This window comes from Tachypleus tridentatus, chromosome 8 (assembly GCF_004210375.1).
Source record: "Tachypleus tridentatus isolate NWPU-2018 chromosome 8, ASM421037v1, whole genome shotgun sequence".
In the NCBI taxonomy this organism is placed as follows: Eukaryota; Metazoa; Arthropoda; class Merostomata; order Xiphosura; family Limulidae; genus Tachypleus; species Tachypleus tridentatus.
Genome location: NC_134832.1, coordinates 107,336,926 through 107,359,017, shown reverse-complemented (window position 1 = coordinate 107,359,017; position 22,092 = coordinate 107,336,926). Strand labels below are relative to the sequence as shown.

The following is a 22,092-nucleotide window of genomic DNA, read 5'->3' as shown; positions in this document are numbered from 1 at the left end:
TTACATCATAAATTTCATGAATAACGACTGTCACAGTGTGACCTAGGTGAAGTAAATGGACTGTAATTATTATCAATTTTATTTCAAGTCACTTATACAGCAGAATTAGGAACTATTAATAATACAATATCACTTATTTCTTTATTTTAAACAATAATCTTTGAGTGGATCAAGCAATTGCAATCTTATTTGGAGAAAACTACATTAGTAGTTCTAAAAATTGATGAATTAAAGCAAAGAAAAAGGTATAACAGTATGTCAACCACACTACATCTGCCTTATCTAATACTATGGAGACCATTTGCTGACTACCACAGTTTATCAGGCCAAGTGGGACATCAAAAATATAATTATAAACATTTTATCATTAGCAGGATGGTAAAACTACTGGCTAAGTTCAGCCTTACTAAGCTTCATACTCATGTGCCAAACCTGGTACACCTTGAACCACTTTTTTTTTTTTACTCTCAAAATTTTTTGTAATGATATTGAAAATGTGCTAATTTACTAACAAACTAAATAAAGTAAAAATAAGTGAAACTAAACAAGCTAAAGATATTTTTTCTTAGAGTCAGTCTTACTTGATCACCATGAGCATGTCTGCCAATAACAATAGGTTGTGTCCAGCCAGGTACGAGACGGGGGAATATTCTTACAGATGATTGGTTCTCGAAAAACTGTTCCACCTAGTATATTCCTGATGGTTCCATTAGGGCTAAGCCACATTCTTTTAAGCTTAAATTCTAAAAAACAAAGAAAATTTGGTCATATGCAAACTTGTGTAATTACACCTCATTAAATCAGTTTATGAACTGCTAGGAAAATTATAAATTAAAATATTTTGTAATTGTACTGTACACCAGTGGTACATGTACTTTTAATATAATGGTGATTTATAATTACAATCACAAACACATGTTCTTTCAGAAACAATTGTAAAATGTGTTTAAAAACCAAACACACTGAATAATAAATTCAAACACCAAGGGTACACAAAAAATTCATCAATATACAAGCTGGAAGTTAATAGATTCAATAAGAAATTCAGCAGTGGACAAAGACTGGCTCATTGATAGCTTGTAAATAGCAATGATAATTAAATATGACTAATAAGGGTAAACCAGGAGACACTTCTGGGTCCCCCAGTATTTATTTCTTTGTATCCTTGACTTGGAGAACTTCTTGAATGGCAAGACTTTCAATATGATCCAAGGTAAGAGATATGGCAAACAGTTCAGCAGTGAACACAGAAGCTGTAGAGGGGGTTCTGCATGCAACTGCTGAACTGCAACAAACCATGGCAGAGCCCACAGAATTACCTGATTTGGAACCATCCATATAAATTGGAATGGAATGATTGTTTGAAAGATGTTCAGTAAATAAAACATGGTACTTCCAATCGGAAGTATCTCCCTTTTTCAGATGACTTAAAGAATGGTCACATCTGGGGGCTGTAATAAGCCATAGGGGGATAGGCTGATCAGTGGATTCTGCAATGTTATCCATGGACAGACCCAATTCATCCAATTGCACCTGGACAAGAAGGCCAAAAGAAGCAATGGCAAATCGTCTGTTTTGAAAAAGTAAGGCCCACTGAGGAAGGAAAACACATCCCCAAGTGGAATGCTTTAGTAAGGAACGAAGTTTCAAAGAACACAGTAAAGACAGTTGCAAACGGCAAAGGTGCAGAGAAGGTTTGTGAGATTCCACGTATAAGCTCTGAACTGGGGAGGTGCGGAAAGCCCCAGTGCAGAGTCGGAAGTCCTTGATGATGAATGGGGTCCAGCATCTTTAAGGCCGAAGTTCTTAGTCGAGTTTTGAACGATTAAGAGCACAATATATCTTTAACATAGAACATTGATCCACTCCCCAACTGGTGGTAGAGAGGACATGGAGGATGTTCAGTGTTCTTGTGCATTTGACCCGTAGCTGCTCTAAGTGTGGTATAAAAATCAGCTTAGGGCCAAAATAAGCCCCAAGAACTTGGTCTCAGGAACCACTGGCAGCAAAACTTCACCAATATGGAGTTCAGGATCAGGGTGGATACCCCGTTGGCAGCAGAAGTGCATGCAAACGGTTTTAGAGAGAGAAAAATTAAAGCAGTTCGCCGTAGTCCACTTCAGTACACAATTGAGCGCAGTTTGTAGTTGCCACTCAATATATCTCGCATTCAACGACTGACACGAGATGTGAAAATCGTCGACATAGAGCCTGTTTTTTAACAGCAAGAAGAAGTTGTTCAGTGATGGCATTTATCTTTATACTGAAAAGTGTGACAATCAAAACGCAGCCCTGAGGGACCCCAATTCCTGTACAAAAAAATGGGAAAGTGTCAAACCCACACGAACTTGGAATCTCCTGTCCATTAAAATTTTTTTAATAAACATGGGTAAATGGCCACGTAACCCAAAATGCCATACCTCCATGTTGTGTCACAAGCCCTCTCAATGTCAAAGAATATTGATACAAGATGTTGGCATTTGAGAAAGGCTTCTCTGATTGATGTTTCAAGTCGAATAATGTGGTCTGTGGTGGAGTACTGTCGTCGGAACCCACACTGGGTGGGCGAGAGGAGGTTGTTTGATTCGAGGAACCAAACAAGACGAGCATTAAGGTCTTACAGAGACAGCTCGTCAAAGCAACTGGACGGTAGTTTGAAGGAATCTTGGGATCTTTCCCAGATTTAGAGAAAGGTAAGATAATAGCCTGTATGCTAGGCATCAGGAAAAACATTCTCCTGCCAGATCCGGTTAAAAACAATTAGAAGAATATCAAGAGAAGCAGGAGAAAGATAGCACAGCATCTCATAGTGTACATCATCAGGTCCAACAGATGTACTGTCAGACCGATGAAGGGCCATTTTCAGTTCCACCAGTGTAAAGGGACAATTATAGTCAAGGAGACAGTCAGTTTGAAAGGAAAGAGGTGAACACACTGCCCATGTCTTGATGGCCAAGAAGGTAGAGGAACAAGCAGAAGTGCTAGATACCTGGCAAAAGCTTTCACCTACAGTATCGGCAATGCTCCAGACATCAGCTACCTCTTGGCCATCAGAGAGTAAGATGGAGAGGGGCACAGAATTGTAGTGCCCACTGACCTTTCGAATCTTGTCCCATATGACCTTGGAACTGGTGGTAGAAGATATGCTAGTTGTGAACTTAATCCAAGATTCCTCCTGGCTTTGATGTCTTACCCACCTAGCATGTGCACGGGCCTGTTGGAAAGTGATGAAGTTTGAAAGCGTGGGATATCTATGGAAAGTATCCCAGACCCATTTTTGAGCCTTCCATGCAAAAGTGGCAAGAAGGATTCCACCACGGACAAGGATATCATGGAAAATTTGTCGAGGTTTTAGGAATACACTGAGCATCTGCTTGTATAATAGTCAGTTACTGCTGACACACAGTTGTCTATTGATGGCTGATACACGATGGCAGAATCAAGTTCTGCGAGAGCAGTAAAAGTGGACCAGTCTGCCTGATCCAGCTTCCACCGGGGCACGTGGGTAGGGTGGCAATGACCACGGCCAGTCTCTCTCAAAAGTATAGGAAAATGATCACTGCCTATTGGATTATTGTCAACCCTCCATGAAAAATGGGAATATAATGAAGGGCAGCAAACTGAGAGATCAATAGCAGTAAAGAACTGACTAGGTGCATGAAAATAAGTGGAAGAACCAGTATTGGAAAGAGAAAGACTGTGATCCAAAAGCATACGCTCTACAGAGCAACCCCTCCTATCAATAACAGTACTTCCCCAGAGGTGATGATGCCCATTCAAGTCCCCCAGGAGTAGAAAGGGAGATGGCAACCCTTCAATGAGAGCATCAAGGTCTGATTGATCATATGTCTCTCCAGGGGACAGGTAGAGAGAACAAACAGTGATGGCATGACCCAAGGAAACACTGATGGCTATGGCTTCCAAGGGTGTGTTGAGTACAAAGACAGGGTGGGCACATGCTGATCAACCAATAGTGCCACCCCTCCATGTACTTGTCCATCACACAGTCTGTCATTTCTGTACAGAGAACACTGCTGAATGGTGACTGTATCAGCAGGTTTCAGAAATGTTCCTTGTAAGGAAAGGCATACAGGATGGTAGGAAGCAATCAGTGTTTTCATATCATTCAGATTAGAACGTAAACCTCGACAGTTCCATTGTATCAAGGTGGCCACTTTTAATGACGGGTAGGCGAAGTGGCTGGAGAACCCTTCTGTTTACGACCATGTCTTTTTTCCTTACTGTCCTTATTCTGAGGAGGTCTATCGACCTCCATGGATCCTGCCCTGGGTCGATTGGGCAGGTCTTTGTTGTTGGAAGGGGATTCCAGTGACTGAGGAGGGGACCAATGATTGTTTTGCATCGTGGGGTGGGGGAAAAAGATGTATCAGAAGAAATGCCTGTATTTGAAACCAAAGGGTGTGGATCTTGAGATTTGTTGGAATGTATGGAAGGAACAGAGATGGGTGTAGAAGTCGATTCATCAACCTTTTTAACCATGGAGGTCAAAAGGCTTTTCATTTGTTTTAAAAATGATTCTCTTGGAGGCACAGAGAGATCTGTCTGCACTCCCACTGTAATTGTGGAACGAAGTGCAGCAGCATATGTCCGAGATGGAGTGGTAGACAGCAATTTCCGAGCCTCAGGATAACTAATGTTATGAGTTGTTTTCAAATGCTGCACCTCTTTTTCCTCCAACCATTTTGGGCAAGAACGAAAGTAGGAAGGGTGGGAACCATTGCAGTTGAAACAACGTGGGTCTGTGTAACACTCTCATGGAATCTTGGTCCTTGCCACCACAACAGGCACATGTCAGGAAACCACGACAGGACGTTTTTGAGTGGCTGAACCTCTGACACTGGAAACACCAAGGGGGGTTTGGAATGTACGACCGTACCTGGCAAATTAGATAACCTGCCTTGATGGTGGTAGGTGCAAGTGGTGATGTAAATGTCAAAACAAGGATATTTGTCGGCAGTGTAACTCTGTCTTTGCCAGTGAAGATGCGCCTCACTGCAGGAACTCCTTGAGTGGAGAGACCAGCGAGAATCTCCGACTTGGGGACGTTCTTCAAATCCCTCTCAACAATAACTCCTCGTGATGAATTCAAGGTAGCATGAGGGGTAACTTCAATAGGTACATCCCCAATTGCCTTAGAATTCAAAGGAGTTCACTGTGTTGGGATGTGGATGTTTCAACCAATGTCTCCAGATCAAAACTTCTTTACTGACTTTGGAGAGCCAGCAAGTCCCTCTAGTTCCTTCTGAATAAAAAAGGGGGACATTTGCCCTAAAGGTTTTTCTGAAAGATAATGTAATACAAGAAAATGGGGTACAGGTGTTATAGATGTTGAAGATTGCTGCTCAGAGTCTTCAAGACGTGGTCATTTATCTATTGACTGTTTTTTTCACTATTTTATTTAAATTATTTGTTGGAGTATCCATAGGAAAAAAGGAAAATTTTGGTACCCACTGACCCCACCCACCATGGAGCCTTACGAGAGGAAGCACTACAATGTCATGCAAGGACACTGTAGCAACGCCAGGGTTTTGTGAGCACTATACCCAAACACCAGCATCAGACACAATGTCCACAACACCCATTGAGAACTTCCAACACTGGTAATTGGTTGACTCTAGCCCAAGTGGACCAGCCGATTGACCCAAGGAGGGCCACCCAAAAGCCGTCCGTCTACAGGAATTCAAAGCCAAAGTGGTGTGTTAGAGTTGGACCCCTCAACCACCAGGATCCTCTCCTCCCCTTCACGGATCGCCACGCACGACAAACACGTGGGTGGATGTTTAGATCCCAGAGGAGGTAAACTGAAAGAGCAGAACCTTCCCTGGGAGGTCCCCTCACCACGTACAAGAACCCACACCGAGGGGGTGAGCAAGAAACTGAGTGGAAATCAATCAGACTCAGAAAGTTAAACAAACTGCTCAGACAAAAGACCTCCAAAGAAGTGTGGAGGGAGCAATCACTTACTGTTGTCAAGATGGAACAGGAAGAAGCCAGACAACTACACAATAATGAAAAGAATCGCATGTTTTGTCTGAAAATATAAGAGGTAGTAGCTGGGCTGAAGAAAAAAGACATGATCAATGAGAACAAGCTGGACAAATTATGGGACACAGGACAAATGGAAAACATCCACCTTGGTTAAATGCAAAAGTTGTTCATGTAGAATCAAGGAACAATGAGTATTTCACAGATAAGTTGATGACAAAGTGCCAATCCTTCAACTTCATCTTAATTTTGATATAAAAAATAGTGTATATAACAAGCTGTAAGACAAAGAATTAAAGTAGGACTGTGATGGTGAGAAGTGAAACACACAAATGATGTGCATTGTTTGCTTCTAGTATCACTTTACGTTTGAGGGTACTGTTACTTAATCTTTATGCTTTGTTAAACTCCTTCCTTCAACACTTGCTTTCAAGACAATGACAGTGATCAGCTTAATTTTAGACCTACTCATACAAACTATGAACATATACTTCATTCTTTGGTCTTTATTTTACATTTTATCCTCACAATGTATTAAAACCCTCTTCACCAGAATCTCTGTCTGGGTTGATGTGGAAAACTTAGTCTCCTAGCTAGAATATTCTCTCTTAATGTAGTACTGGGAAACTTTATACTGTACTGATTCAACACACTTTCACAGAATAGTTAAATCAATCTACCTTCAACACGGGCTTCATCTGGGGTAATTGTTGCACACTTGATACCAACATTATGCTCTTTTATTGCATTAGCTGCATCGATAGTCACTTGATCATCAGTGGCATCTCGGTAAGGTAGTCCAAGATCAAAGTACAAGCAGTTTAGTTTCAAATATGGAAATATCAGCTGAATGTAAACAAATGTGTCTTGTTAATGATATAAGGTATAATAGTTTAAAAAAAATAAATACAAAAAAATTAGAAAAATAGTAATTTAAACATCTACTTTTTTGCTTAGTATTTTATCACCTAAGAAGTGAATTACTAAACCACTATTAACACAAAAGCTCACAATTTTAACATCTTTTTTCACAACATCTTAGATGTAATGATTCATGCAATGAAAAAAATTTAAAGGTAAAAAACAACAAATGTATAACAAAATATAGAAACCTAAAAATCCATATGCTTTTGTTAAGGGCAGACTTGAATTTAAAGAAGGAAGGTTTGCTTCATGAAAATATTTGTGTTAACTGTATTCTTAGATCCTAGCAAGTAATGCTCAGACATTTAATACAAACACTATTAGAAACTGTTGTAATCTTGAATTGAATAAATTGTAGTTTATGCTGTGGTTTGTTTTTAAGTGACTAAAACTGTCTAATTTTGATTACTATACCTTTTCTTTGATCTTTTCCCATATGACTCTTGTCATTTCATCTCCATCCAGTTCCACCACTGGCTTGTCCACAGTGATTCTTTTGTCTGTTCCATCTAAAACAACAAAGGATTTCAGAGTTTAGTTCCCACAACTGTCAGTTAAATTGACTATGCAAAAGCAACTACCTTTAACATCAGTACATGAAAAATGATAGCTAACTGAATGACAATTGTGGCATGTAATCTGTCAATAGTCATTGCTTGGTCACTGTGTACATTTCCTGCTTTGTTTGCTTGGTGGCAACTTGAATCAGGATCATTCACTCAGTACAATGTTATGCCAATGCCTTTGTATTCACATTAACCCTATTACAATAGGCTTGGTATAATATACAGAAGTTCATATAGACATTTGCACACATTAAGTGTTTATATTATAGTTTTTGATGCAATATGTGTACCTTTAGAAAATGTGGTAGACCTTTGGCAAAGATTACAAGTGTTTTATACACAAAAAATCCCATATTTTTATGAAGTATTTTACTAAAGATTTGTTTGTGAAAACATTGAATCTATTTGATTATCAGTGTGAGAGTGAAGTTATTTCATATTACGATTAAAAACGACTCTTTATCCCAAAAACCTCAAGTATTATTTGTTTAATCTCTAAAACCTCCTAAATACATCTCAAATGTGTTTTTAGGAAGAATTCATATTTTGTGTGTTATTTTCTCCACCCTAGACTATATATGACTACTCAACAGCACAAATGTTTAAACTGTTCATGATGATAGAAAAACAGGTTCAAGAAGTGTTTGTAGAAATCAATAAAAACTCTACAATCTGAGTACTTTTGAAAGATGAAGCTTTCTTCTTCAGCAACAAACTGGGAATTTTGCTGAATTGCTTAAATCTCGTAACATTACACATTTATACATATTTAACTATTTTCTTTAATTTTGACCTTCCAGTTGGACCTTGCTAACAATACAGAACTTGCAATGACAACCCATGTGCACTCACATTATCATATCCAGTAATATAAAACTGACCGAGTCTTAGCTATGTTTTAGTGGACTAGTATTTTGTAATATAGTTAGATTTAAATTATTATACATTATTCACTTATACAGTGAATTTTATTGCTATTTGAAACAAGTAATGAAACTTATTTTTTTTAAAGTAAAAAACAATAAATAAAGAAGTAAAGAAGACAATTATCTCTTCTAACTACAACTTTGAACTCGATTGTTGTTTGACGTAGGTTACCAAGTCTTTTAAAATTTTGCACATAGAAGATACGAATAAATGTATATATAGATAGACAGATGGATGAATAACCATAGAAATCAAATGACTATACTGATACAACAGAATTTCACTATAATTTATCAAGCTTAGTAACAAAGTTGTATTTAGGTCTAAAAATATATGAAATTTTGAGCAGACTCCTTCAAATCTTGGTTTGAAAGAATGAGAAAGCTTTCTAATAGATTAAAATGGCTGAGAAAACTATGAGAGAGAGATTCTAAGCCATCAATGGTTTTCACACATCATCATACATTGAAATGTACATAAGAGATCATTTTCAAAAACGAAAAGAAGTGAACGAGGCTACGATGTTTGACTCAGTACAGGCCATATCTGAGCAAAATTAAAAGATATGAGGATTTTATTTTATATTCTAGCCTGTCAATATTGGTAAGTTAAGTTCCTAATTCGTACAAAACTATAGACTTTTTATTTTGACATCACAAACATCTAATCTGAACCAGTGATGCATTCAACATACCATGTGACACACAGAAATCAATATTTAGGTGTCTTATTTTAATACTTGCTTTCAATCTATGAAATTAAAGTATATAGTACTAAAATTTGAATTATAACCTACAATTTGATACCAAACCTATTGACATAAATTCATAAAACAGTAGTTCAATAAAATCTTGAATGCAGGTCAACAAATGCAATGATGACTTTTGACCCATCTCAATAGAGTTAATTGTATAGTGGCCTGTCTTGAAACTTACCTGGTCTCAGCAATGTTTTAATTTCAATCGCTGTCCTTTACTATTTCCAAGATGTGTGGGAGCATTCAAAAATATATTGATCAACATGTAATCTTTGATTAAATAACTTCTAATATAACTTGATGCCAGGTATGAAAAATTTGAGTCAAGAAAGTTCACATTTTTAGACTAGATTGAAGTATTTAAAACTGGTGGATATTCTTATGCAAGATCAGTACAAATGTGGAATAAAAGGAATGGATATATTACATGTAATATTTTTAAATTCAGACTCTTTCTTCTACGAAATAATTTTGTAGAGCTGTCACCATTTTTATACTTGTATCTTTTATTAGAAGGTTACGATCACAGGAAAAAAAAACCCTTTAAATCAGAGTACTACCAAATGTCTTTTAATCAGTTTTACTATTACTGAGCGAAACCTCTAACTCAAGAACTATTGTTCTAGAACAAGTTCACAGATTTCAGGACTACCACTAAAACACCTTCATAGTAGTTTATAAAAGATTGGCCAGTTGAGAAAATTGTTAAAAATATATTTTTTGCATCATAATGTTTCTGAGCAAAATGTAAACGAGCTTTAATAAATAGTAAAATTCAAAGACATATTTTACATATTTATAATATTTTGTTCTGATGAATAAAAATACTGTCAAGAGTGTTTCACTTTTTCACCAAAAGTTTGTAGAAAGATCTAATGATAATGTAACACATTACAATTTAGTGTTTATTATATAAATAAGCTCCTAAAATTTGATAGCACAACCGAGTCCCAATTCTATTTTTGTTCTGTTTCATAGATTCATCATAAATGACTGTTAAAGTAATTCTTCTCAAAACATATTTAATACAAAATAGCTATCACATGCTAAATATGATACTTACTTTACTTCCCTCAATGATAGATACTACTAGAAAGTAACATATTAGATTTCACTTTTTCTAATAAGCATACGACTTATTGCTGCCCTACAGCAACAACACCAGTGTACTAGATTATACCCAAGTGTACTTGTACAAGCCAGTTGTATTTATAGTATGCTTGGTTTCAGCAAAGGATACAACATATAACTGGATCTCTACCAAACTTGCCCAGTAAATGTAGATGTATCATGAACAAATATATATCTGGGTGTTAATATGTAACTTGACTATACTCTGAACCTCAAGTTTACCTTAACTTACAAGTTAGTCCAAACACCACAACACAATTGTAACTTATACCACACATAACAAAACACACTGTAAAACTTAAAACTGGTTAAGTCAGACGAAAAACCTAGAAATGTACTAGAAGATTCTTATTAACATACGTAATTCTGCTATCCTAGAAACTAATAAAATTATGGCATACAAATCTTAAGTATGATCTATCCTTTCATTGATGTTCTAAAATTACAATTTTTTTACCCATTAAAGACACTTTTTTCACAATTAGTGTTCCACGATATATATAAAAGGGATTATGGACAATGTCTTACCCAAATATTTTTTATATAGTCTTCCTTCTACTTATTTTTTGTTACATTTTTTAAAGACATCTTTAAAGTTTGTTTGCAATTTTGAAATTGTTTCAAAGTGAGATTATAATAAGCTAGGGAATTATAGCTTGCATTTTCCAAGGTGAGAAATTACACATTGCATAAAATGGCACCTCATTAGAAAGAAGTCATTATATTTCAATAAAATGATTGCCAAAAATTTTTCAGTCAAATACAAGAGACTAAAAATTGTCACAAAATGATTGGAAATTACAAAAGACATACTTATACAGAAAAAAACAAGTTTTATCTTAACACAAAACAAAAACTATGATTATTCAATCCATGTAAAGAAAAATTTAGAGCAAATGAAACATTCTTCAAAAAATGTCTTTAATATTTACAAAAATTAGTGAAATTTTTGTGGTAAACTATTACTAGATTATTACTACATACTATAATCTGTGTTACTATATATGACATATCCTGTATATATATATATATATTCTTTGTAATGTAAAATTTAGAAATTAAACTATAAAAATTCGTAACATCTATGTGTGTGTGTGTGTGTATACATACACACAACAACAACAACCAAACTGGTTGATTTACACACATCAAATATACAGTAATTACATGGAGAAAAAAATAAAGAAACTAAGCCCAAAAATGTAGAACCTAAAGAAATTTTATTAGCATATTCAGTTTCATATCTTCTCAAAAGGACCAAATGTAATTATACTCGTCTTTTTATTGATTTGAGCATGTTAAACTTGTATACACGCTATATCTATGCTTCATACACTTGATAAAAAATATAAATGTACATTAAGAATTATTCCAGTAACATGCCATAAACACTTCAAATTTTTAATGCCAATAGTTCTTCCTAGGTGTTCTTTTCTCAATAAACTTTATAAAGCTCAAGTCTTTTCACATTGCACTCTGCACTACTTGGCACTTATGGATAGTTGGTAAAAATTATTTTAAGTATACTCGTTATGCACTAGGCACATTTCCAAGGCAAAAGATTCTATTTTAATCCTCTGCTATTTAGTTTAAATATAGAATCTGAACGTACGATCCTAAACTCTCAACTTGCGTACAAGTGGAATGACGCCATCATTACGTTAGGTAGACATATACAACCTTTATAGTTCTTGTTGCTGCTATTACTTATTGAGTGTAACAATTGAAAACACTAACACTTCTGTTTCATACACCAATATATCATTGAAACCAGCTAAAATAAAAGTATCGTAATTTTGAATAAATAAATATAACATATAAAATTTAATACATTAACCCCGGAGAATTTGACGATGTTACATAACGTAATTATTTACAACAAATACTTATAGTGACATACAAATTAACAAAAACTTCTAAGGTTTCAAGATTTAAAACTGTTAAACGTTGTTTCTCTTACTTAATACTGTGAACTTTGATCACAATTAGTTTTAAGTTTCCATTTTTTTCCCACGCCAATTCTGTCTTTAATTGTAAAATATACACAGTTAGGGTTAGTTTAACACAGATATATCGTAAAGGATAAGGTTATTTTGTCTACAAAATTAATTGTTAAAACTTTTGATGCAGTTTTGTTAAATTTTTTAAAAGTGTGATAAGTTTAACGTGTTTTTTTTTCAAAAATTACACATGCATAAAACAATTAAAAAAGGAACATTTATACATAACAATAATTAAAAATCAGTACACAACCCCTTTCAAACATGTGGTCAGCTTCCGGTCAGTTACCTCTTTCTTTGTGAACCTGACGATGACCGAAGAAGGTCGAAACGTTGTTCGCTCTTCTATGTAAAATATTTTCTCAACCCAAACGAGCCGTTTTTGCATATAAATAATTAAAAATGTATTAACACTCCTACGAAAAGTGGGGCCTAATAGGCCCCAGAGCAACTTGGAAGGTTATTAATATTAGGTTAATAAATTTGTATTTATTATGGCAATTCCATTTAAATACAAATTTATTAGCCTAATATTAATAACCTTTCCAGTTGCTCTGGGGCCTATTAGACCCCACTTTTCGTAGGAGTGTTAATATAGCAAACGTTTTAAAATTCCTGACGAGATCCAAAAATACACTTTAAACAGTAGTAGTAAAACACCCAATTCTTGTTTCGTGTACATTAATGCACTCATAAACCGGTTGTATACTAGTTATGATATACGTGAGGAATCTCACAAAACAACACTTACCGATTCAGTATGTATAAAGAACAATTACAAAGTTAATTTTTTGATAAAAAATAAACGGTAATGACAATTCAAAAATGTGTTGTTAGCACTTTTTTCACAAGGTAAGAAACTCGTATACCTATAGCTTTACTTAAATATGTTGTTTTAGCATAAAACTACACATTGGGCTATCTTCAGTCTGCCCACCATGGAGAATCGAGCCCCAGATTTCAGAACTGTAAATGTTTAAACTTAACCCCAAACCACTGGATAATTTTACAGAGTATTAATAAACATTCTTTGAAAGTTATATGTTATATCTATAACATTCCTTCGGTCAACAAATACAGTGTCACAGATGAAACAACTCTGGCCTGGCATTGCCGAGCGCGTAAGGCGTGCGACTCGTAATCCGAGGGTCGCGGGATTAATCCAAAAAACAAACAACAAAAAGAAACAACTCTAATTTTACACTATAATATTTGGAATAAAATAACTTATTATGATACATTAAAGAAATGTATCTATATTTTCGTGCATATAGCTAAGACATTCTCACTAACCGGATGTCAAAATGTCGTAAAAATGTACTAATCTTGTATCTTAGATAAAGTTTATTTATTAAAACAGCTAATAGCTCGTGTCACTTTGGACCAATGTTTGTGCTAATTCCTTGGGTGACAAGATACTTTTATAAATTAGTACGAGTTAAATTTTCTTTCCTGTGTATGTTATTTGGAATATAAGGTGACATATGAAGTTTGGAGTTATGATATACCGTATGATTTGTTACACAAGTGTATAATCATTCTTTGTTCCCTGTGGACTTGGGTAGAAATATACTCTAGCCCAGGCTCCCAGTTTGAATACAAACGACCAAGTATTTATTTCCTTCTTTTGCTGTCCGAGTTCAATAGTTTTCTCTCGATTTCTTCTTTTTGTTGTGAGTTTTCTGGAATCTCTTTTTTTTCTATACAATTTTAACCTTAACTAGTGGATATCACAGATGAAAATCTCGGTTTTCACTTCGTTGGTTATCAATAACAGAATTTGGCAAGGTTCTTGACTTATGAAAATTAGCATATAAACCTTAGAATGATTCTCCTCTTTTTATCGCTGCTCAAATAAACGCCAATGTTTAAAAGGGTGACACACTATCCTGTAAAGTTTGTCTGAAGACATTCAACTTAGTATGGGGTGTCCACCCAGTTTCTCGTAACTCAAAAGATTAGTGTTGCTTAACTAAGATATCTACAGAATACTACTTATTAAAAGTTACTAATTTTCATTATATTAGTAAACAATGGAACGAGTCAATCAAAGCAATATCTGAAATTCACAGCTACTACATATTAGCCAATGCCAAATGGGCATGATCAAACAAACAAAAAACACGAAACAAAACTGCATCAACCAGTACCAATGAATGCTCACAAAACAATGATACTACTTGCACATAACAACCACAAAAAGATTTGAACAATAATATCGATTACACTGGTGAAGATATTCTTTTAACTGAACACTTAGAAAAATCGTGGTATAATCAATACTGTAAACTGCCTGAGAATAACATCGTAACAAAATAAGTTCTAAAGTATATATAGAAGTATCTTTACGAAGTACATTCACTTCATTATACAGGTGAACATTTTTTTCTAGGCAAAAACAAACAACAAAACATTTACACTGCATGGTTCGGATGGGGGCTATGAACGTCATATTATTCTAGTTACTACAGGAATAGAACCAGTTCCCCTTCTTTTTTGTAACAAGTTACAAAACGCATGAAACTAAAGCTACATCATACTGACGTTATTCTAAAAGAATATATTCAGTTATTGGCGCACATTCGATATTGTCATTTCATGATCATATGACGTCAAGTTGCCCAATTCTTTTGTAGATTTCAATTATAAAAATTAACTACTACTAACCATAGGCATGTTTTTTAACAGTTTAAAGTACAAATCCGACACACACACGGTTGGAACATATTTTTAAAAGAACACGAATAATTTGTGCTACTAACATGAGCGTTGGTTAAGAAATGATTGTTAAGAGGTCTTCACAGATTAAACAATTTCCATGTTCATGAAACAAAAATTCTCATAACAATATAATTGTAAATGTTTAAAATATCAATAATGCATTAAAAACACTAAACAGATGTCATTAAATTCCAGCTTACTGGATTATACACTGCTGAAAATTTTATTTAATTATAAACAACTTCACTGAACCCGTGCGAAGTTCGGAATGGGAGGTCAGGGGTGTTAAAGTGAGAAAATAAATACCTCAATCTATTGCACATATATCATATGCGGTGTATTCAGCTAAGTCGGAAACTGCACTTCTTAATGTTTTTATACATATCTTTGGATTTTCATCCCTCCCCATCCCTGTGGCTCGGCGACAACTCTGAAAAATTAGAACTCCAAATATTGGGTTTAGATTATTTTTGTATTTCGCGCAAAGCTACTCGAGGGCTATCTGCGCTAGCCGTCCCTAATTTAGCAGTGTAAGACTAGAGGGAAGGCAGCTAGTCATCACCACCTACCGCCAACTGTTGGGCTACTCTTTTACAAACGAATAGTGGGATTGACCGTAACATTTAACGCCCCCACGGCTGGGAGGGTGAGCATGTTTGGTGCCACCGGGATTCGAACGCCTTAACACGCTTGGCCATGCGGGGCCCTTGGGTTTAGATATAAGCGATGAACACAATGCATTTAAGCCAATATGTTTTCCATATAAAAAACTCTGGATTTTCATCGTCAAAGTTATTCTTTGATACATTACAATTACCTATTTTTTAAATGTGAGTGAACAACCTTCATTTCAGTTTTCAGAGTACAAAAATATATCACTGAAAATGAGCATGGAGTCTTACATTCTCACACCAATGCCCTCTATGAAACAGACTTGGACATTTTTTTTAATCTACTGGACAAACAGGAAATGACTTTGCTGTATCTTATATCAATAATATCTGAAAGCTGGGTGTTTACTAGATTGCTTACTTAACTTATGCTTAGATGAAAAATTGATTTTTTTTTTAAATTAAGAAAACAAACAAATTTTTATCCAGTTTTTTTCGTGGGACTCGATAAACTGACATAATGCTAAGCCATGTTTTCCCTTTACTCAGCTTAAAAAACGAAAAGTCAATTTTCATTGAATTAGTTTAATTCTACGAGTTTTTAGGTTTTAATTTTTCTGCATCGGTTTCCGAAGCAGAACTACACATTAATCCGTGTTTATTACAAGTACAAAGCACAATAACTGGTATAAGGATGTTTGTTATGATTTTTTTTTAATATCGTAAGCATGAGAAGCCAAAACAATTAAAACTGAAATATTCAATTACATACTTTCGTAATAAAACTCTGAAATGAGGCGAGTTCATTATATGGTATTGATTGGTTTAGCAGGAGAGGAAAAGGAAAAACAGCCGCTTTAGGCATACAGTGACAAGCATTCCGAGGCTATTTTTAACGACACACTTCAACGACATTACGTTACAAGTATATTATATTTATGTGCTGACAATAGCATATCCCCAGAATATCAAATTTATGTGAATGTGAAGGGTTCATGTATCAGCTTGTTCTACATACAACGAACAATGACTTTGGCTCCACCTAAGTCCCTACGTAGGTTATTGACACTACGAACAGTCGTTTAACAGGTTTAACCATTGAAGTATTTATAACAGAATTTCGACATTAAAAAAAATTAAATCAATCAGGTATTCAATATTTCTTCATTTTTATTAGCTAAAGTATTTTGCTTAAAATATTAAAAACAATTGTCTTACTCAATATTAATGATAATTTATGCATGAATTAAACAAATAATCAAAAATAGGTGTATTGATAAATGTTTAATGGATTACACAATACAGATTAGGTCTTTTGATGATTATTTATTAAGGTTTAACAAAGAACCATACCAGGTTTGTTTGTTTCTAGTAAAACAAAACGCTACACAATGAGCTATCCATGCTCTGCCCACCGCAGATAGTATTATAAACCCTACGATTTACCCGTTGAACCAACAGGATCACTGTACCAGAAAAACAATTGTATTCTTATGCAAGGAAAAGTGAACAGAAACAAAGGACGAAGTGGGCAAGTAAAGATTCTAAATTTTTCAAAATTGAGACAATGCAACTAATTTTGACTTCTCAATATAGTTAAACTGCTTTATTTAGCTATACCGATCACAATGCCAACCAAATAGGCATTAGAAATCGTTTTAAAATCTATACAATTAGTATCACTTGTTTGTATTCTTTTTATTGCAGGATTTCATTTGTTTTAGATAGTTCTTCTAACAATTCTACAAACAACCAACAATCAATACTTTTCATTAAAATTTTATTTTCCTATTTATTGTTCATTTTATATGTCCATGGAATGGACACTATTCTTGTTTCATTACTTTTGTAGAAGGATTCCTATTATATTTTAAAATTCTTAAGTTTTTAATACACTTGTTTGTTTGCTTTTAATGGTATGCCTGTATAAAGTATATACTTTACCTTTAGAAACTGTCAGTGTCATTAATATAACATTTTGGGACAACATGTAACATATCAGTCCAACTGTTGGCTGTTCCATCTTCTAAAATAAATTGATTATAATAAGAAAAAATCTTAAAGCCACTCTTATCATTCATATACTTATCAAGCTCTTTCTGAAAATAATTTAAATTTACTCCATCTACAACATTCAAAAACTAACTACTCTGTTAGAAAAAATAAAACTCTTAGCTGAAGTTGACTCCTTCCCTGCCAAAATTTGTGTCCCCTAGTCCTACTGTTATCACTGTTAAATATGAAAAAAAAGATGATATATCAACACTATCAATTCCTTTTACAATGTGAACACCTCAATTAGACCCCGTCCTTAACTTTTTTTTCAACAGAAATCAATTTTAGAGATTTCAACTTCTTCTTGCACAACATCCCCTCCATCTTATACACCATTCAAATAACCCTTTCCAACAATTAAATGTCTCTCCTAAAGTGAGAAGCCCAAGACTGAACACAATATTCCAAATGTGGTCTAACCAATAGCCTATACTATATCTAACACCACATGTTAAGAGAAGTTTAAACAAGTTATCTAGTATGTTAGACTGGTGATGAACTAACAGTTATTTACAAATTAATAATTATATAGATATTCTCATTAGGCCTATTCTCAACAAAGAATCATAGATTAACATTGTACTTACCAACCCTAAGATACATTGCATAGGAACAAAAACAAAAAAAAAATACGACCAGAGTTAGGGTGGCTAATTTTTAGGATTCAAGTATAAAATAATTCAGAGAGAAAAACTACTTATTATAAAACCCTCTGTACCCTTATAAACAGCTCTATTTTAAACCATGCCTACATTATGATTTAATGTAGTGTAGGAATATCTTTGTACCAACCCAAAATAAACAAGAATTACAAATTACTAAATTTGTAATCAGTTCTAATAAAAACTGCAAGGGACCATGAGGACACACTAATTTCTATAGTGGATTTAACAAAATTGAATAAAAGCAATATTATTAACAAAGGTATGGTATATGATTTTTAGGATTCAGGTACAAGTTTGCATTGCATGAGTATCCTTACAGCAGGCTGCAGCCAATGAAAAGAAATGAAGATGGCTTAAGCAAAACAGATCTTTAACAGTGAAGTCACCATTCCAAGCAGGTTAACAGTCACTTTCTTTTTTAACCTATGGTTATTGATTAATTAAACATTAGCATACATTCTAGGTTTCATACTTAACCTACTATTATACTTCTCTTGCATTTAGACATTCAGAAAATTTTATTGAAGCAATGCAGCTGACAAACTTATCCTCCAGTGCTTCACTATAATATTCAGCACCAATACATGGAAAGAATTATGTATAATGTTTGGTGGTGGTGGTGTTTTTTTCTTTAACTTTTAATTTAAGTAATGTCACTTGTATAATGCCCATTACTTGAATAAAAGTTTAAAAAAAAAACACTGTATATATATATATATAAAATTAAAAAAATCAAAATTTTTAACAAAGTGTCATTTAATCTGCAATTACTGTTAACACACATACTAAAATATTCTGTTAACAAAAGACAAAAATCCAATGCTTCTTGAAAGCTGCCAGATGAAGCTTTAAAACTATCTTTTAGTTCTTCCTGATCAGCAATTGAACATTGACCTACCACACAGTCCTAAAGGATCTAGTATCACCACAAGACCAACTTTATACCAACCAAAGCCAATAATTGGTTCTGACAAAACATTACATTTTTTTCCCCCCAAGTATAATTAAGTATACTTCATTAAAATGATGTATCATATTTGTTGAGATCTGTACAGACTAACTGTAAGAGATTAAGGTGAAACCAAAATATCTTCTACCTTGTCTCTAGTAATAGTATTTTTCTTTCACAGTCTGACCAAAATAAAATCGACCTTTAACCTCAATACTCTTTGAACATAGACATTTCTTCATCAAAGTCAAACTAGGAGTGAGATTATAGTTAAGCAAGGTAGATCACTTTGATACAGAACAGCAATACATGTTTTACATACTGACAGTTAACATGCAATATTTTTCAAATTTCTGTATTTTCCCCATCTTTGCACTGCAGCCACAGAGGAGGAGTCATGTGGGTGAAGAGTAACACATGTATCCTGGCATTTTGTAAGATTATTATTTTGATTTGTATTAAAAGCTAGGTTCTTCCCTGTAACTTTTATCAGACTTGATTTTTACAGAGCATTTGTTTCATTTCTGGTAAAGTTCTTACCCTCAACCTTTTGTCTCTTCATTTTAAGTTTCAGTTTATTTTTTAAGATTTATTTTAACTTAATTTACAGGGGAAGGCACCTTTTGGACTGGTGAGAGAGTTCACTAAAGTTTTGCTTCACTTCTCTCTTTTTTGCCAGCCTAACATACTTACCACAAGACGTACTTGTTCTTGTTTTGTGTTTTGTGTTCGTGACTTTTAGTGTTTTTATAATTAGCACTGTTATTGTGAACCACCTGTATTCCAACTTTTTCTTCATAAAGAGCTCAGTTTAGAGTGACACATGTAACCAAGCATTTGGTAAAGTTATTATGATTTGTATTCAAGGCCAGGTTCTTCCCTATAACTTTTATCAGAGTTGGTTTTTGCAGAGCATTTGTTTCATATCTGGTTAAGTTTGTACCTTCATTTTATCTTTCAGTTTATTTTTTAAGATTTATTTTAACTTAATTTACAGGGGAAGGCACCTTTTGGACTGGTGAGAGAGTTCACTAAAGTTTTGCTTCACTTCTCTCTTTTTTGCCAGCCCAACACACCTACCATAAGGCATACTTGCTCTTGTTTTGTGTATATGACTTTAAGTATTTGTATAATTAGCACTGTTATTGTGAACCACCCGTGTTCCAACTTTTGCTTCATGAAGAGCTCAGATAAACACCCACTATAACATGGCACCCTTTGGACCACCAGTCAGCAAGATCCGACTACTAGAAACGAAAAACCTCATGCAAAGAAAATATCATAATAGCAATAACAGCATAGAAGTATTTTGATTAGCTCTGAATGTTGCTGATGTCACTATTTCTACTATGTAATATGAAATGAATAAATCAAAAAATGAAAATATTCAGTACATTTTAGCAAGAAGATGTGAAATGGAGAGAACTAAAAAGAGAATAAAAAACGTGGAAAATAATAAGTAATATGAAAGATTAGGAATATAAGTAAATAACTAGTATAAAACACAGTTTGCCCCTGAAGAAGAAAGGTCCACCTTTCAAAATGTTCAGTTTATAAGGTTTCTATTTCATTTCTTGCAATATGTCTTGAACCTATGTTTTTCTAACATCACGAAAACAGCATCGCACACAAGTATTATTTTATTTGCCATACAAGAAACTAGTAAAAAGGTTAAAGATCAGCAAATTCAAAATCTATATTTATCAACAAGGATGAATGATTCTTTGATAGATTGTTGTCACCTATTCTACAAAGTTTCATCATGGATGAATGATATTTAAAGTAACAATCCAATAGACTTCTTTCATATCTTTATCAGCTTTAGTTTTGATATTTACAAGAATCACTTCATTGACATAATGACCAGACTGGTTTAAGTGATGCACAACAAAAAAGGTCTTATTTGGTGTTAATGAAAGTTTACAGTTATCAAAATTCTCCAAGGATCATTTAGGTTCGTCTCATATATCAGTACCAGATAAATGAGGTTGTGCAAGTAATTTTAGTAAATTTAAAATGTTTTTGATGATATTTGTCAGAATAAAGACTTTTGTTTTATGAACTAGAAGATTAGACAATACATTTCACTGTATAGATAAAATAATTGTATGTAAATCACTATAGAAATCAAAAGAATATACTTATATGTGCTCCTCTGTGCTTTACTTAATTTACTTTAGTTCCAGAAATAATATTTGTATTTTTAGTTTCATATAATTGATTAGATAAATTTATAAAATATGTATCTTTGTGCCTTTTAGCAGTGTTTATCAAGAACCCTACTAGTTAGAAACTTATATAACTTTGCCTTATACTCCAATTTTAAGTTCAAATCATACTTATAGTGATAGTAGCACCATTATGTAGATATTATATAATACAGTGCAAATAACTAATTTAATCAATGCTTTGAGTTACAAAGTTTCATTGCTTGCAGCACACAAACTGGAAAAAATCAATCAAAGTTTGTGTATCTTAGAGTGAATATTTCTGAAACTATTTATTTATCACAGTGTGAAACTGAAAATTACTAATAGCAATGTAATGCAAGGTACACCTACTACTTTTGCAGAAAGACAAACAACAAATGAAAACCATTTAGTTAAATAGAAGTTCTTCATTAATAAACATATGGTAAATCTTACCAGTGAAATATAGTATATAAACCTTAAATAAGAACATGAATTTTCTTTATTTGTTGAGCTTGACCCAACATGGGTTTCCACAATGTTATGATGCAATTCAGTACAACTTGAATTTACTATAGTGCTAGTTTATAT

At 33.9% G+C, this 22,092-nt stretch overlaps 1 protein-coding gene across 1 annotated transcript in view; it reads right to left on the bottom strand.

The window, feature by feature from the left end:
- LOC143223154 (isocitrate dehydrogenase [NADP], mitochondrial-like) overlaps positions 1-22,092 on the bottom strand; it is a 35,938-nt gene that overhangs the window by 12,818 nt on the left and 1,028 nt on the right. The window contains 4 exon segments of the mRNA XM_076450712.1: positions 582-644; positions 646-743; positions 6,687-6,852; positions 7,345-7,439. Of these exon segments, the coding sequence (XP_076306827.1) occupies positions 582-644; positions 646-743; positions 6,687-6,852; positions 7,345-7,439 (422 nt within the window).